General features: G+C 41.5%; 1 protein-coding gene across 3 annotated transcripts in view; it reads left to right on the top strand.

The window, feature by feature from the left end:
- Positions 1-6,748: 6,748 nt before the first annotated feature.
- Positions 6,749-18,661, top strand: part of spire2 (spire-type actin nucleation factor 2) — an 84,253-nt gene continuing 72,340 nt past the window's right edge. The window contains exon 1 of one of the 3 annotated variants that reach the window (XM_059993033.1): positions 6,749-7,390. In XM_059993033.1, coding sequence (XP_059849016.1) covers positions 7,105-7,390 — 286 coding nt within the window. In that variant the 5' untranslated portion in view covers positions 6,749-7,104. The remainder of the gene's footprint in view (positions 7,391-18,661) is intronic. The other 2 variants (XM_059993032.1, XM_059993034.1) reach the window with 2 other exon arrangements.

Genomic DNA, 18,661 nt, shown 5'->3' with positions numbered 1-18,661 from the left:
TGTTCAATCTGTAACTGGGCAGCCTGCAGCACTCTTCACAAAATGGAATTAGTTGCTGTAAAAGTTAAATTAAGCATTTTGCAATAAATAATAGTTTGTAATTGTCAGCTCAAAGCCTGAATTGTGCTTGTCATGTTAGTGCCTGTTACTGCCAAGGTGGTTACAGCAATTCATGTTATAGTACCTTATTTTCTAGTGATGTCAATGAGACCACTCGGTCCATCATACAGCTCCAGTTCTCAAAATATTCCCATATCCCACCCTCCACTTACTTTCCAGCAACTTGTCACCTCTCCATTCCCCATGACCATCCCTACTCACCTGCACTGGGAGCAGCTTACAGTCTCCAGTTAACCTACCAATGTCTGTTTGGGGTGTGGAAGGAGAATAAGCACAGCATCCTACTTCAGGGGTGGACGCAGGTCACTGCAGCTGTGTTGTAATAGCACGACCAGCTGAAACCACTTCTGCTACCCCCCCCCCCATAACTAATATATAACCCAATGTTTCTACAAAACTATTTGTCCTTATTGTTAAACTCTTTTGGATCATGAATTTTTTTTACTTATTCTGATATTTTAAGAATTTAATTATCTTTAATTGCTCTGAATTACAATAAGCAACTTGACTGTCTTTTTTCCTCTTGTCCCCTTCACGGTGGCATTCAGACATCAGATTAGATATAAAACAAATTGCACATTTGATGCTTCATATTTTCTACAAAGCAAATAAATCGATTTCTAACTTCTAATAGACCAATCTGTCCATTAAAACCATTAGTCTCCCAGTCCAGCTGCTATTGGTTCAGTTTCTGTACCCATTCTGAGAAGGGAGCTGACCCCATGTTGCAGCTGGGTGAGGAAGCAATGACTTTAATAGATCAATTAGTATATCTGTCAGATATTATTTAATTTGCTTTGTACTTAGTCTGGTACGTGACTCTGGGCCTTGAATTGTTTACCCATTGGTCTATTTGCAAAACAACTTTTCACCCCGTTCTCAACTGCTGAAACAGCTTGCTATCCTAGAATCTGGACTGAAAGGATGACACGCAACATATTTTATTATAAACTAATGTTTTCACTTTTTTCCAGCATTTTCAATTTCACAAGATGAATGAGCTCAGATTTCTTTGCCTTTAAGACTGAGAACGTAGTCTGCTGTTGTTCTTGCTGCTTCTACATCACCCACCAGGCCAAATTGCTACCACTCCAAACTGTTCTAGCCATGAATTCCATCTCTCTTGGCCTCTGTCTTGTCTATCAAGCCCCACCTCTTGCTCCTTCGAACATAATCCTGTGAAGTTGATATCCTACTGCCCTCCAAATATGAGCATTTCAGTACACCCCTCCAAAAATAGTGACTCCTTTGCCCCTGTAAATTAATCCCCATTCTTCCATTCCTTTCCCAGTTGTGAAACATCCACTCAAGCCGAGCCAGCACTCCTTGCTTTGAGCTCTTAAGTCAAACGTTGGCCCATGGGAAATATCAGAATTCAATGTCATTAAAGCATCTAGTGCAGAATTAACAAAGGTACCTTGATGAGCTCATATCTACCAGGTTCCTCTCTTACCTCTAGTCCTAGTCAAGGAATTATTCGTAATGGCCACATTACATCTTTTCCCAGATCAACAAAGAATGTGCTGGAAGAATGCAGTGTGTCATGCAGCATCTGTGTGTGTGGGGGGGGGGGGGGGGGGAAATGTCTGTTTTAGGTCAAAACCTTGCATCAGGACTGAGTGCAGAGGCAGGATGGCTAAAATAGAGGGGGTAATGGTGAGAAAGGCTTCTGAGGCAATTGGTGGTCTGAGGATGGGTGTAAGATGGCAGGCAGGGAGGAGAGGTGAGCAGGAATGGAGGGTGAAGTTTATGGTGGGTGAAAGAAAGATGCAGGCAGACAGAAGAAAAGTTATTAAAAAAAATACATGTGTATATATATATATATATATATATAATGGAGCCAGTTGGGGAAGAGTATGAAATTGGAAGGCAGTTGCTGGAAGGAGTTGAGCAGGAACAGAAGTTGTTGGATTTTGATAGATATGGGAGAGGTGAAGGACAGTTGGAACTAGATGAGGTGATGGAGGGGAGCCTGTGGGTGGTTGAAGCCAGGAGAAGTGAAGAGAATGAAGATGGTTGAATGGCTTGGGGGGGGGGTAGTGAGAAAGGGGGGGAATGGGAGGATCGGGGGGGGGGGGAACAAAGGAAAAGTGGGATAGTTGTCTAAAATTGGAGAACACTAATCATGCTATTGGGTTGTAGACTACCCAGGCAGAAAATAAAATGTTGCTCCTCCAGTCTGCATGGGTTTCATCCTGCCAATAAAGAAAACAGAGGATGGACAGATCACTGGGAATAGGAAGGAGAGTTGAATTGGTCTGTAACGGGGAGCTCAGGATGGTCACTGCAGAATGAACAGAGGTGATCTGTGAAATGGTCTTCAAGTCTTGTTGCTCCAGATTCCAGTATCTGCATTCTCCTGTTCCTCATTACACATTTTTCCATTGTGGTCTGTTTCACAATCCAAAAATGTGGTGGTTCCATATGTATTTCTGATGACTTTTGGCTTTTTCCTCGCTACTATTTCTACCCTCCATTCTCTTTAAATTGCCAGACTGTGTCTAACAGTCTCGGAGAAACTTTGAGGTCTATTAACTGGCATTCTTTGTTGCTGTTCTCCAGGAATGGCCTAAAACTGATACCTGACAGGAATTAGATCTTTGTGCTTGACATTAGAAATGCCTTCTCTCTTCTGGCAGATTGTCAGATGGACTTATGGCTTTTATAGTCTGATTAGCAGTCATGAAACATCTTCATTTTGAATGAGTTCCAATTGACACTGTTCTGCTAGTTTGACTAGAGATAAATTATAAGAGCTGTAAAGAAAATGTTTTCAGAGTTTGTGAATTTGAATTAAAAACATAGCTCCCTTTATGCATAGTATTTCAGCATGACACAATGGGATAAAATAACAATTCATCTGAATTGGGGACATTAGGAAGTGGAGTAGGAAAGCTGTTGATAGAGTAGATGGCACAAGGATATACTATATCCCAGCATTATTGTTGCAGCAAAATGATTTGCTGCATTATGACACTGCAAAGTAAGAGTAAACAGATTGGCTGCAAAACTCAGGAAGTGGTTTGCACAGGAGCAGCTAAAGTAAAATTACAGGAGATTGATTTCTTTGGAATCTCTATCTAGGAATTTATCAGCAACGTAGGCAAAATGAAACAGAAAATTACTGCCCTACTGATGGCAATGTATAAAACTTTATGAAGTGGTGATCAACTAAACCTCTCTTGCGTGACCATCATGATATCATCGTGCAAAAGGCACAATTGTGTCAGCAGTCCAAACGGCTAAATGTATGAAGCTGTTATGAGTGCTGAGAAATGATGTGGTAATATGTTATGCACCTATGCCAAAACATCTGCATAATTTGTCTTAAAACATAAATTGTGATAACATCTCATGTTTGACTTTGGCCCCATAAAGAAAGACGAGAAGAAGAGGCTAAATTCTGAAGTCAGGAACTTCAAAAGTCAAATACAGTAATACCCAATTAAATGGGGTGAGTTTGTCCATTACCCTCTGCAGTGGTTTTTGAAGTTGAGCTTTGTTTGAAAATTTTGGCCATTATTAGGTTGTAAATAATACATCTCAGGATGAATGCATTCCTCTTGAACTGCACGTTTATTGTGAAAGGAAACAAAACTACTGCAATTAATGTGAACGCCAGATTCATCTGGTCAATTCCCCAAAGTGATACTAGATGCATTCCATTTCTTCTGATTGGGACACTGGGGTAACTGTGATAAGGAAGTGGTGAGTTGAGTATAATGATAGCCCAATGTAGACTAGGAATACACCCACTTATTAATGCTCTGCAAACTGAGAAATCCTTGTGTATCTGCTTGAACGGTATGGCACATTATAAATGCAGTGTTGTGAAATTAAACGTATTGCGGCAATATGTGACCCTAATGTTTTCCAAAATTTCCCGCGAGTACTATACTTGGCAAGAGCTTGTGCACTAGGAGCATTGCGTGATATCTATCGTAAATTACTATGTATCAATCAACTGGGCACAATTTTTAAGTTTCCAATAATGTTTAAGTAAAGAATTTATTGTAGTTAATATTGTCATCTCTCTTTTGTACCTATGCAAAAAAAAAACAAGCTTCTGATGCTATGCAAAACATAATCAGCTAATTTGCAAATAGCAAAGTATTTAAACAGCCAGCACTAAACTTATCCAGCTTGTACTTTGAACTACTGGGCTATGACCTGCACTGTCACTAACATTCACTTTTACTTACAGTCTAGGAACTCTTCCATGACTACAGTTGATGCTTCCTTGAGAATGCACAATTGATTAGTCTCCAGTCTATAAAATCTCAAAATTATTTTACTTCTATAGGTAATGGATGCAATATTTTTACAATTCATCCCAACCTCTAAATTATAATTTTATGGAAAGCCAATTAAACCATGACAAAATTGGGAACACACACAAACGCTGGAGGAACTCAGTGGGCCAGGCAGCATCTCGGATAAGAGTAAACAGTCAACATTTCAGGTTGAGCCCTTCATCAGGACTGGGGGTCCAAGATAAGAAGTTAGAGCAGGAAGGTGTGTGTGGGGGGGGGGGGAGCGGAGAGAAGGAAGAAGTACATGATGATCGGTGAAACTGGCAGGGTGTGGAGGGGTGAAGTAAAGAGCTAGGAAGTTAATAGGTGAAAGATAAAAGGGCTGGAAAAGGGGGAATCTGATTGTAAAGAGTAGAAGATCCTGGGGGAGAGGGAAGGGGAAGGAGCATCAGAAGGAAGTGATTAGGCAGGTTAGGAGGAGGAGGGAAACGAGAATGGGAGAATGGTGAAGGGGCGGGGGCAGGAGACAATTACCAGAAATTTGAGGAAATCTATGTTCATGCCATCAGGTTGGAGGCTGCCCAGACAGAATACAAGGTGTTGCTCCTCCAACCAGAGTGTGGCCTCATCACAGGAGGAGAGGAGGCCATGGACTTCCATGTTGGAATGGGAATGGTCTTTGGTATCATTTTGTTTGATCTATTCGGCAGTACTTGAAAGTTATTTGCTGCCACATTTTGAGAAGTACATGTTGCAAGGATCTATGTGGACTTCTGAATCACAGGCACTTGATATTGGCAGTTCATAAATACAAGAGATTCTGCAGATTCTGGAAATCTAGAGCAATGCACACAAACTGCTGGAGGAACTCAGCAGGTCGGGCAGCATTTATGATAGTCAATAAGTTGACGTCTTGGGCTGACACACAGCTACAGGAAATGAAGGGGGTAGACACCCAGATAAAAAGGTGATGGGAGGCATGCAACATTGCTAAGCTCATGAATTTCATCAACTTTGCCTCCAACTTCCACCTTGCCCTCAAATTTACTTGGTCTATTTCTGACACCTCCCTACCCTTTTTCAATCTGTTTCCATCTCTGGAGAAAAACTGTTTACCAACATCTTTTATAAACCTACCAATTCCCATGCCTATCTTAACTATGACTTCCCATCCTATCTCATGTTTTTAAAAAAAGTTATTCCTCCTTTTTCAGTTCTACTGTCTTCACTACATATGTTCCTAGGACGATGCTTTCCTTACTCCTTCAAGAAATAGTGTTTTCCTTCCTCCACCATTGACCCTGTCCTCACCCGCATCTCCTCCATTTCTCGAACATCCACACTCATCTCACCACCTTAACAGGATAGAGTTCCCCTTGTCCTCACTTACCACCCCCGAGCCTCTGCATCCAGCACATAATTCTCCATAACCTCTGCCATCTTCAATGGGATCCCACCAGCAACCACATCTTGAACCACTTCCCCACTCTCTACTATCTGTAGGGATTGTTCCTCCATGATTCCCTTGTCCACTTGTCTTTCCCCACTAATCTCCCCTCTGGTACATATCCCTGCAAGCTACAGGAATGCTCCACCTGTCCATTCACCTCCTCCCATGCCTCCATTCAAGACCCCAAGCAGTCTTTCCAAGTGAGGCAACACTTCATCCGTGAATCTGTTGGGGTCATCCACTGTATCTGGTGCTCCCAATGTGGCCTCCACTATATATTGGTGAGACCTGACGTAAATTAGGTGCCAATTTTGAGCAACTACACTCAATATGCCAAAAGCAGAACTTCCTGGTGGCCAACCATTTTAATTCCTGTCCCCATTCCCTTTCCAACACGTTGGTCCATGGCTGCCTTTATTGCCTCAAAGAGACCACTTTGAGGGTGGGGGAGCAATACATTGTATTCCATCTTTGGAATATTGCCTCCAAATTAATGGCATGAAGATCAATTTCCCCTTCTGGTATTTTTTCTTCCTTGCCCCCTCTCCCTTACCTCTTCTATTCCCCACTCTGACCTCTATCCCTTCTCCTCACCTCCCCCTAGTGCCCCTCCTTCCCTTTCTCTCATGGTCCACTCTTTTCTATCTGGTCTTTCTATACCTGCCCCCCACTTTTTTTAAAAAAAACCTTTCCCACCCACCTGGTTTCACATTCTAGCTAATCCATCGCCTAACCCCCACCACCACCCTTTTTAAAAATCTGGCGTCTTCCCCCTTCTCTTCCAATCCTGAAGAAGGGTCTCGGTTTGAAACGTAGACTGTTTGAGTTCCAACACCACTGTGTATGTGTTGATGTTGGAAGCGCCAATGTTTGGTATCATTTCTCGCCAATGAGAGACAGTCCTGTCTGGATGTTGCTCGGTATTTACGCCGTGGATTACAAGGATGCCGCATGTACCATAGATTAGGCGGAGGCTTACTGCTGACAGAAAAGACTATGGCGAGTCGAGCAGTCAACGCCCAAGTTACCAGTTTGGGGAATACTTTCCACAGCCAGTCTGTTCCAATCTGAGCCGCCTGTGCTGCCTTTCACTGATTACTTTTGTCCTTTTGGCTTTTCTCCTCCCATTCCGCTGGGTGTTTAGGAGGCTGGGCTGGCCCAGAGCGGGACGATCACATGGTGCCTGCTGATTGACACTGGAGCTGCGGACTGAGGCTGCGACTCGCTGTTGTGGAAACCCGGAGGAACGCTGAGAAGTGGAAATGAGAAGGCGAAGGAGAGATGGCCCGGTCAGCCAGTGATGGGGAATCCGAGCAGCAGGTAGCCGGCTCCAGCGACGTGCTGGAGTTGCAGGTTTTGTCCTTGGATGAGATCCTGAGAGCCTACGAGCAGCCGATCAATGAAGAACAAGCTTGGGCGGTGTGTTACCAGTGCTGCCGATCCCTGCACAGAGACTGGCCCCGGGAACAGGTGCGCGTCGGCCGCGTCCGGGAGCTCGCAGCTATCCTTCTGCATCGGGATGGCACCGTGTCCCTCTGCGAAGAGCAGAGGAGGCCCTCGCATGCAGGTAGGGACCAAACCAGGCCGGGTACTCGGTTACACCAGCAGGTAACCACATCACACCGACCTGATTAAATGTCGACTCCTATTACTTTGATACTGTTCCACGTACCGCAATTAAAGCTAAAATCTAACCGATCAGAGAAACTAGCCGTGCCACAAGAACTGCTAAGGAGAACCCAATCTGTAGCGATTGGCTTCATCCACCCCGGGGATGCTGACCATCTCCCAACATAGCTTGGGGTTATAATTTCGCCTCGTTAACGTACTCACGAAATGGATACCCTGCGCAGTACTTTATAATAGAGCTTCAAAAAGTATAGTCACCGAGTAAACACCGATTCTTCAGTTCCATGTGTAGAACCAAGCAAAAGCTAAATATTGCCTTAGCACGTAAGCGTGTTTGTGTTAAACATAATGTAATAAAATGTATATTTTGCGAATCGTTTTCAAACCTGAGGTTCGAGTGTTTTTACTGGGATGGATTTACCAACACCGAGGTACAAATTGACTTAATATGAATTGCTTTTGAAATCCATATGCCAAAATCGTTTCAGCTTTTCAAATTCTAAATTCTATAAATCCTAGGCAGAGGATTAATTACAAAAACAAACTTGTAGCTCTCCGTTTGTCTTAATTACTCCACTTTATTTTTTTTCTGCAGAAGTGTGTGTGTGTATATGTGTATATATGTGTGTATAATATATATACACACATATATACATACATACATACACAGTACGCACGCATTATATTCTACCAACTTGTTTTAATCTTTCAATTTAAGGTTTGTTAAATGTTTCAAGGGATTTTGAAATATTTTGCCAGAATAACTGGATCAGGTGAAGAACTGACTGAACAAGAACTAATTATATAATATTTTGAGTTATCCCGAAGGCATTTACAGAGCAGTTATTAAGTCATAACTTTTTCATACTTTTGAATAGTACCTTCTGATTTCCTGAATGGATCACAGCTTGCATTCTATTCCTAACAGCACGTTGTTTTGGATGTTAGAAACGGAGGATAAAATGAAGGCAGTTTCTTACATACAGTACAGGGTTCAGTCTTTCAGCAGAAGAGCGGTGCGGGATGACTGTTTCTTACTTCTGCTTTTAATTGACAGTGATTTGCTTGGAGGCTTTTGTCACTGCCACTTGGCGGAAAAATAACCGCCAAGAGGCACGTAGGAATTGTGCATTTACCTTGGCCTCTTTTTTTTATAATGGATTAATCGCAAGTAGTTTCCCTTTCTAACTCCAACAAATTATCGATGCTGATTGTCAAAAAAGAATAACAGCTTCTCAGTGTAATGGAAATTCGGGAACCTGTCCTGCCTCGTGCAGCCAGTTCAGGAGTGTTATCAGAGAACTGTGTGGATTGTTGCCTCTTATTTATGGTAGCTGTGTGTCTAAGAATGAGAGGAAAATGTAGATTCTGTCCCTTGGAAAGAGCAAAGCAATCGGAATTCTACTTCGCTCTTAATTTTTTTTTATTTTCCTGACACGTAACATCCATCTCCATTCTGCCACCTGCTGTATGAAATTGTCGAAAATTTTTGTTTCCTTCAGCTCCTGACAATGAATCCGAAAAGGGTTAAGGTTGTAATTTTTATGGCACAATTCAGAGACGCGTATTGATTCCTTGACATGCTGGTTCAAAAGTACTGGCTGGGATTAAGTTGGTTCTAATAAATGTGGAGCTCAGAGGATTTCAGAACTGTTCACTCACCTCCAGGGGAATAAATGGTTTACAAAATGGAACAATACTGAGATTTCATCCACATGAGTGTATTTTGAGTTGTTTAGTCTTTTACAATAGTTGTTGTGTATTGCAATGGACTGCTGCCCCAAAACAACAAATTTCATTATGTATGCTAATGGTATTAAGACCATTAGACATAGGAGCAGAATTAAGCCATTTGGCCGGAGCTGCTCTGCCGTTTCATCATGCCTGATTTATTATCCCTCTCAACCCAATTCTCCTGCCTTTCCCCCAGTAACTTTTGAGCATATGGTTGATTTTTTTTAGTCCTCCAATGTCCAATTTTGCTAAATTTGTAAACAGAATAGATGTTGCTTTCAGTTGCTTATTTACATGGGAAACTTGACCTAGTATTACAACAAAAATATTAGATTACAACTTTTGAGTGCTCATGGTATCCACTACAATAACGTACAAACGAATTAACTTTTTACTTTCAATTTAAAACTATATGCACAAAACATCTGTTAGACCATAAGACATTGGAGCAGTATGGGGCCATTCAGCCCATCAAGTCTGCCCCACCATTCCATCACAGGTGTTCCTGGATTCCACTCAACCCCATTCACCTGCCTTCTTGCCATATGCTTTGATGCCCTGACCAATCAGGAAACTATCAGCTTCTGTTTTAAATATACCTACAGACTTGGCTTCCGCCGTAGTCTGTGGCAAGGCATTCCACAGATTCACCACTGGTTTTTAAAAAGAAATCCTCCATACCTCTGTTCTTAAAGGTTGCCCCTCGATTTTGAGGCTGTGGCCTCTAGTTCTGGATCCCCCCCCCCCCACCAGAGGAGACATCCACCTTTCAACACTTGGTAGATCTCAATGAGATTCTTTCTACCCCCACCCCCCCCCCCCACATTCTTCTGAATTCTAGTGAGTACAGGCCCAAAGCTGCCAAATGCGCCTAAGATGTTAACCCCTTCATTCCCAAAATCATCCTTGTGAACCTCCCCTGGACTCTCTTCCAGGACAGCATATCCTTTACAAGATATGGGGCCCAAAACTATTGACAATACTCCCAGTATGGCCTGGACAGTTCTTAAAAAGCACTAGCATTATCTCCTTGCTTTCATATTCTATTCCCCTTGAAATAAATGTGGTCATTGAGTCTGTCAGAAAGAGGCAAAGCAATCTGTGAATTAACCTTATGGGAGTCTTGCATGAGGGCTCCCATGTCCCCTTGCACCTCTGATGTTTGAATTTTCTCCCCATTTAGATAGTCTGCACTATTGTTTCTTTCACTAACATGTATTATCATACATTTCCCAATACTGTATTTCATCTGCCACTTTTTTGCCCATTCTTCCATTTTGTCTAAGTCCTGCTGCAATCGCATTGCTTCCTTAGTGCTACCTACCCCTCCACATGTCTTTGTATCATCTGCAAACTTTGCCACAAAGCCATCAATTCTACTCTAAGTCACTGATAAATAATATGAAAAGTAGCGGTCCCAATACTGACCCCTGAGGAACACCACTAGTCACTGGCAGCCAACCAGAAAAAGCCCCCTTTATTACCACTTGCTGCCTCCTGCCAGTCAGCCATTCCTCTATCCATGCCAGTATCTTTCCTATAATATCATAGGGTTTTTAAACCAGTTCCATACGTGATTCTTAAATATTTTTAGAATGACGAGTTATTTTGGGCTAGCAAAAGATTATTTTAAGCTTTTGGGAGATTTTGCAACTTTGCTGAGACCTAGAGCTAATTTTTCTACTGCCAATGAGAATAAAGCCAGCCTGATCTCACAGCCAATCTAAATATCAATCACTGAAAGTTTTATCCTTGAAGATCCATATCCTCACAATGTAAACATTTTCATAGTTATAATTCATTCTTTCAATTAGAAAGGTTGTGATTTGTTAACTGTTTTTGAAAATTTCTGTAAATTTTAATGTATTTTTGTAAGTTAAGGCCAAATGCAGAAGTCCTAATTATATCGCATGAAAACAAATCCTCGGGTATTTGTGCTTCTCCAGTCCTGAAACAGCAACTGTTTATTCATTTCCACATATGCTGCCTGACCGGCTGACCCCCTCCAGCATTTTGTGTGTTCCTTTGGCATTCATCCTGACCGAAGTAAACCTACCTAAGCTAATCCAATTTGCCTGCAGTTGATCCATATCTCTCCAAACTTTCAATTCACACATGCATCTCGTGTCTTTTAAATATTCAGTTGCACCTGTCTCTGGCGACTCATTCCATATACCCATCACTTTCTGTGTGGAAATACTTGCCCTCTCATTTTGGATTCCTTTACCCTGTGAAATAAACTGACAGTCTGCCCTATCTATAGGTTTTATAAACCTATATAAAGTCATCCTTGAGCCTCTTTGACTCCAGGGAAAATGGTCCCTGTCTATGCAGTCTTTTATAAGTGCAGAGTAGCAACATCTCTGCACTTTCTCTAGCTTAATCAATCCTTATAGTGACCGGAACTGCCTCCTACCTGTCGGCCATTCCTCTATCCATGCCAGTATCTTTCCTGTAATGCCACAGGATTTGTAAACCAGTTCCATTCTTGGTATGCAGTCTTGCCAATGTTATATACAGCCATGACACAATGTCAAACTCCTGTACTCAAAATGCCAATCTATGAAAGAAACATGCCAAGTGCTGCCTTTACTACCCTGTCTACCACTTTCAGGGAACTATGTTTGTATCCCTAACTCTCTCTGTTTAGCCATACTCCCCCAGAGTCATGGCATGTGCTGTGTAACCCTACCCTGCTTTCAGTTCCCAAAAGGTATCACTTCCCAACGTCTGAGTTAAATTCCTGCCTTTCCCTTGCTGACTTTTCCCATTGTCCTAGATCCTGTTGTAAACCACCTTCACTGTCCACTATACCACCAATTATGGTGTCATCTGCAAACTTACTAATCATGCTACCATATTCCCATGCAAATCATGAATAAATGAGAATAAAGATTTATCCTAAAAGCAATTATAATTTGGATATGTATTCTTAATTGTGCACAAGTTCTCCTGACGTAGCAGTAGTGGTTCATCTCCTTAACTGTACGTTGTAGCTGGGAGTCATTTATTAGCATCCTAAGCCATTTAAGAGTAAAGTTTGAAAATTTGACTGATTTCTGCAACTATGAAATAAAATAAATTAGATTGCCTTGTTCCTATACTTTTTGTGTCATTGTTCAGGTGTTTGTATTGTTTACTCCAGTATCAAATGTATTCAAAGTTTATATAACGAGATCCAGATCTTGTTGGAAAGTAGCTACCAATCAGGGACACTTTTCAACACCTTCAGTGATTGTATGATTTGTTTATGAAAACAACAGTATTTGTTATTTAGAAGATCATTTTACGTGATGCAGCATGCACAATATGCTGGAGGAACTTAGCAGGGCAGGCAGCATCAATAGAAAAGAGTAAACAGTCAACATCTCGGGCTGAGACCTTTCATCAGGGCTGGTCCTGATGTCCTATATTACAGTATTATGAAATCTGAATTACAGTGCAGTAAAGAAAAATGTTTGCAGACCTACTGGGGTGCAGATATAAAATCTCAGTGCAGACAAACTAAACAGTGAAAAATGTAATGACCATTGCCTGTCAATCGATTAAGGTTATTTTTCTTTGTCAAGTAACCTGTGTGTCCTCACTATTTATCAGACACCTAAACTTGTCATATAAACAAATCTAAAATGGCTATTTTACTTTATGTTCCAAACTCAGAAAATAAATTCTTGTTTTAAGTCTGCTTGGATTAAATTGGCATTCATGAAATGATAGACAACTGGGACAGTTACAGTTGTGATATCAAACAACTTTGATCTTGGTGCCAACAAAACCTGTTTTCCTACAAACCTTTTGTATTCTTGAATGCCTTTCATATAGAAAAACTTGTTTGCTATTGTTATTTTAATTAAAGAACTACTTTGCAAAGTTTATTCATGATTAGTTGTAAATAATAAAACCCTTAGTCATAGTATTTTATAACCCCTACGAAGTAGCAGCTTCATAAAACAACACTTGGGTTGGACTATTATTGACTGGATGCTTGCAGTAATAAAAATGGCAAAATTACTGGTTATTATTATTATTATTATTATTATTCTGTGCAACTGGCAACTACTTGGGATCAGAACTGAAGGAAATCATTTAAGTATTCATAAAATTGCCCCTTTACACAATACCCTAAAAAAAATTGTACTTAATTCTGAGGTTTTGGTCCAAAATGTTGCCTGTTGTTTTTTCCATAGGTGCTGCCTGGTCTGCTGAAATCCAGTAGCACACTGCTGGAGGGAGAAATGAAGAAATTAACAGAGGAAGGGAAAAAGATGAAGTGATTAACTAAATAGTAATAACCAAATAGTAATAAGCAGTCTGCTGTCAATCCTGTTGCTCTGCATTTAAGAACGGAGCAAACAAAATTATATTGCATTAAATCTAATCCATGAAGTAGAAAGATTGAAACTTTAACTGAAGTTAGTAGTCGATTGTTACTAGACTTTAAGAGCCAGCTAACGTGCATGGAAACTTTATTTACCCACGGCTCCAGAAGATGTTTGTTGTTCTGGAAATTCATAAAAGTTCCAAAACCTAAGTTGATGCTACAGTATAGATTGAAAGGCTGAGGATGCAAAGCAATACACTGACCAGCAAAGATGAGGCAAGATCCTCCATGGATTTGACTAGTGATTTGGCAGTAAAGAAGAAAATGAAGAAAAAGGAGATTAGGAAAAGAATTCCTCCAAAACAAATTCTTAAAGTACGCCATTAACCTCCAGTGAGACTGTAATGGGTTGAATAAATAACATTTGAATAGATAGCAATCACACCACCCCTCCCCCACCCCATGCAGAAGAAGTTTTACTGCCTAGATTAGAGAGCACGTTTTACAGAACAGGTGTAGCAAGCCAGGGCTTTGCTGTTTGGAGAGAAGGAGGATGAAAGGTGAATTGAGAGGACTACAACATAAGAGACAGTAGACACAAGGGCATAATTATAAGTTTATTAAAATAGAAAGATAAAAATATTAGTTCTATTTGCCATTTGTACACCAAAACATTGAACCATACAGTGAAATGAGTTGTGTTGTGTCAATTCAAGTCTGTGAGGATTGTGATGGGTAGCCTGCAAATATTGCCACATTTCTGGTGCCAGCATAGCATGCTTACCACTCACTAACCCTAACCATTTGGCTTTGGAATACGGGAGGAAACCAGAATATCTAGACGAAACTCACATGCTGGTGGGGGGGAGGGGTGGACAAACTCCTAGAGGCAGTGGCAAGAATTAGATCCTTCTGGCTCTGTAAGGCCATGCACTGACTATTCTGCTATCTTGCCACCTTAAATTTTAAAAAAATAATTCTTAATTTTAAGAAACACAAATAAATTGGGTTGGAGGGCAGTACAAGGGGAAGGTCAGGGGTGCATGGAATGTACTGCCAGGTAAGGTGAGAGAGTCAGACACTTTGGGATATTCAAGTGATTCTTTAATGGACGTGTAGATGAAATAATAGAGGGATAGCTGTGCCGGAGGGAGGGAATAGATTGATTTTATAGCAGGTTAAAATGTTAGCACAATATTGTGGGTCAAAGGGCCCATACTCTGCTGCATTGTTCTACAGAGCTGTCCATTTAATCTCTCTGGCGCGAGCTCCAGGAACTACACATTCAAGGCAGACTGAGCAGTCACTGGCTGTGTGGATTAATTAAGAAACCTGCATAGAATTGTTATAGACAAGATGTACCTAAAACATAGAAAACCTACAGGCCCTTCGGCCCACAATACTGTTCTGAGCATGTACTTTGGAAATTACCTAGGGTTACCCATGGCCCTCTATTTTTCTATGTACCTAACCAGGAGACTCTTAAAGGACCCTATTGTATCTGCCCCCACCACCGTCATCAGCAGGCGTGTGTGTACCTTAAAACTGTGCCCTCTCATGTCAGCTATTCCAGCCCTGGGGGAAAAAGCCTCTGACTATCCATACAATCAGTACCTAACTAAGCTTAAAGTTTTTAAAGTACTGGCAGGTTAACAGGGAACTGCTGTTTATCTGCACTTATGAAATAAGTTGCCATACGAGGAGGGGGGAACTAAGTTATACAACGTGTGTTTAGGATATGGAATGCTCTGCCACAGCTTCTATTCTGATAGATTCACAACAAATTTCAATGGGTCTTTGAAAGGAAACAAAATTGCAGGGCTATGGGGGAAAAGATGTGGGACTGGCTAGAATGCTTTTAGATTCAGCTGCTATAGACTTGATGATGTGAATGGCCATCATCCCTTCTACAAATGCAGTAATAATTGGATTTTTGCAGGTTGTTATTTTCCCCTAAAGTCAGCAGAAAATGAAAATGTTTCATCACTGAATGCAGATTCTGGACCCAATAAAAATTCTTGGCTTGAATCCTACATGTAGTTGTCACATCTCAAAGATCAGAGTTACAATAGGATAACCTTCTAGTGATTCTTTCAAACTGAGAAACGATTAGAAATTATTTATGGAAAAGAGTAAACAGTCGACGTTTCGAGCTGAGACCCTTCATCAGGACCCGAAAGAAAGCTGAGAAGTCAGAGTAAGAAAGTTGGGGGAGGAAGAAATACTAGGTGATAGGTGAAACCAGGGGAGGTGGGGTGGGGGGGGTGAAGTAAAGAGCTGGGAAGTTGGTCAAAAAGATTAAAACCATAAGACATTGGAGCAGAATTAGACCATCTAGCCCATTCAGTCTGCTCCACCACTCAATCATGGCTGATACTTTACTTTTCTACCCGCCCCCCCCCCCCCCAGCCCCATTTCCTGGCCTTCTCCCCATAACCTTTGATGCCGAGTCCAGTCAAGAACCTATCAATCTCTGCCTTAACGACACCCAATGACCTGGCCTCCACTGCTGCCTTTCGTAACAAGTTGCACAAATTCACCCTCTGGCTAAAGAAATTTATCCACATCTGTTTTAAACGGATACCCCTCTATCCTGTGGCTGTGCCCTCTTGTCCTAGATGCTCCCTGCTCCCACCATGGGGAAACATGCTTTCCACAGCGAGTACAGACCCAGAGCAATGGAATGTTGCTCGTATGATAACCCTTTCGTTCATGGAATTGTCCTTGTGAATCTCCTCAGAATCCTCTCCAATGACAGCACATAGCTTCTCAAATGAGGAACCTAAAACTATTCACAGTACTCAAGGTGAGGCCTCACCAGTGCCTTTATAAAGCCTCAACATCACACCCTTGCTCTTGTATTCTAGATCTCTTTATGAATACTAATATTGCATTTGCCTTCCCCCACCGTGGACTCATCCTGAAAGTTAACCTTTAGGTTGTTCTGCACAAGGACTCCAAGACCCTTTGCATCTCTGGATTTTCTCCTCATTTAGAAAATAGTCTGCACATTCATTTCTACAACCAAAGTGCATGACCATGTGTTTTCCAACATTGTATTCATTTACCACTTTCTTGCCCATCCTCCTAATCTGTGCAAGTCCTTCTGCAGCCTACCTGTTTCCTCAACACCGCCTGACCCTCCATCAATTGTCATATAATCTGCAAACTTGGCAACTAAGGCATCTATTCCATCATCTAAATCATTGATGTACAGCACAAAAAGAAGAGTTTGCAACACCAACCCCTGTGGAACACCACTAGTCACCAGCAGCCAACCAGAAAAGGATCCTTTTATTCCCACTTGCTGCCTCCTACCAATCAGCCAATGCCCTAACCATGCCAGTAACTTTCCTGTAATATCATGGGCTCTTAACTTGGTAAGCAACCTTGCGTGTGGCACCTTGTCAAAGGTTTTCTAAAAGTCCAAATATACAACATCCACTGCATCCCCTTTATCTATCCTATTTGTAATCTCCTCAAAGAATTCAAACAGGTTCATCAAGCAAGATTTTCCACATGGAAACCATGCTGACTTTGTTTGATCTTGTTCTGTATCACCAAGTACTCCATAACTTCATTCTTAACAATTGATTCCAGCATCTTCCCAACCACTGAGATCAGGCTAACTGCCTGTAATTTCCTTTCTGCTATGTTCCTCCCTAAAGAGTGGCGTGATATTTGGCATGGTCCAAGAGGACTAGAAAATTGCAGAGTCCAATAATTTTTGAAAGATTATTACTAATGCCTCCACAATCTCTACTGCTACCTCTTTCAGAACTCTAGGGTGCATTTCATCTGGTCTGGGTGGTTTGTGTACCCTTGAGTCTTTCAGCTTTTTGAGCACCTTCTCCCTTTAATAGTAACTGCACTCACTTTTCTTCCCTTACACCCTTCAACATCTAGCATACTGCTAGTGTCTTCCACAGTGAAGACTAATGCAAAATAGTTGTTTAGTTCATCTGCCATTTCCTGTTATTTCTCCAGCCTCATTTTCTAGTGGTCCTAAATCCACTCTCATAGCTTTTATTTTTTTTATACATACTTGAAAAAGCTTTTACTGTCCACTTTGAAACTGTTTGCTAGCTTACTTTCATATTTCATCTTTTCCCATCTTACGATTCTTTTAGTTGTTCTCTGTAGGTTTTTAAAAGCTTCCCAATTCTCTGTCTGCCTATTAATTTTTGCTTTGTTATATGCTCTCTTTTGCTTTACATTAGCTTTGACTTTCCTTGACAGCCATGGTTGAACTATTTTGCCATTTGAGTATCTGTTTTTGGAATATATCTATCCTGCACCTTCCTCAGTAGTCTCCCATAAATATCATAACATTGCCCTTTTGACATGCCTTTTCTATTTCCCATTGTAATCTGTGGTCCACATCCCAGCTACTATTGGGAGGCCTGTATATAACTGGGTTCTCTTACCCTTGCAGTTTCTTAACTTGACCCACAAGGATTCAACATCTTCCAAAGCTATGTCTCATCTTTCTACTGATTTAGTGCTATTCTTTACCAGCAGAGCCACACCTCCCCCTCTGCCTACCTTCCTATCCCTCCAATACAACACGTAACCTTGGACGTTCAGCTCCGAACTACAACCGTCCTTCAACCATATACCTGACAGTCTATAACAGATGAGGGGATCTGCTAGTAGAGGACAGAAGACATTGGAAGAAAGGAAAGGAGGAGAAACATGGGGGGTGGTGATGGGCAAGTAAGGAGTTAAGGTGAGAGAGGGAAATGGGACAGGGGAATGGGGAATGGTGAATTGTCAATTACCAGAAGTTCGAGAAATCAGTGTACATGCCATTAGCTTGGAGGCTACCCAGATGGAAGATGAGGTGTTGTTCCTTCAGCTTGAGTGTGGCCTCATTGTGTCAATGAAGGAGGCCATGGACAGACATGTCTGACTGGGAATGGGAAGTGGAATTGACAAGGGTGGCTCTTGGGAGATCAGTTTTTCTGGTAGATGGAATGTAGGTGTTCGGTGAAACAGTCTCCCAATCTATGTTAGTTCTTACCAATATACAGAAGGCCACACTGGAAACATTGGATACGGTAGATGACCCAACAGACTCTCAGGTGAAGTGTCACCTCATCTGAAAGGACCAGTTGAGGCATTGAATGGTAGTGAGGGAGGAGATGTAGGGGC

The sequence above is a fragment of the Hypanus sabinus genome, chromosome 17 (genome assembly GCF_030144855.1).
Source record: "Hypanus sabinus isolate sHypSab1 chromosome 17, sHypSab1.hap1, whole genome shotgun sequence".
NCBI classification, from domain to species: Eukaryota; Metazoa; Chordata; class Chondrichthyes; order Myliobatiformes; family Dasyatidae; genus Hypanus; species Hypanus sabinus.
This window is presented reverse-complemented; position numbering and strand designations above follow the sequence as displayed.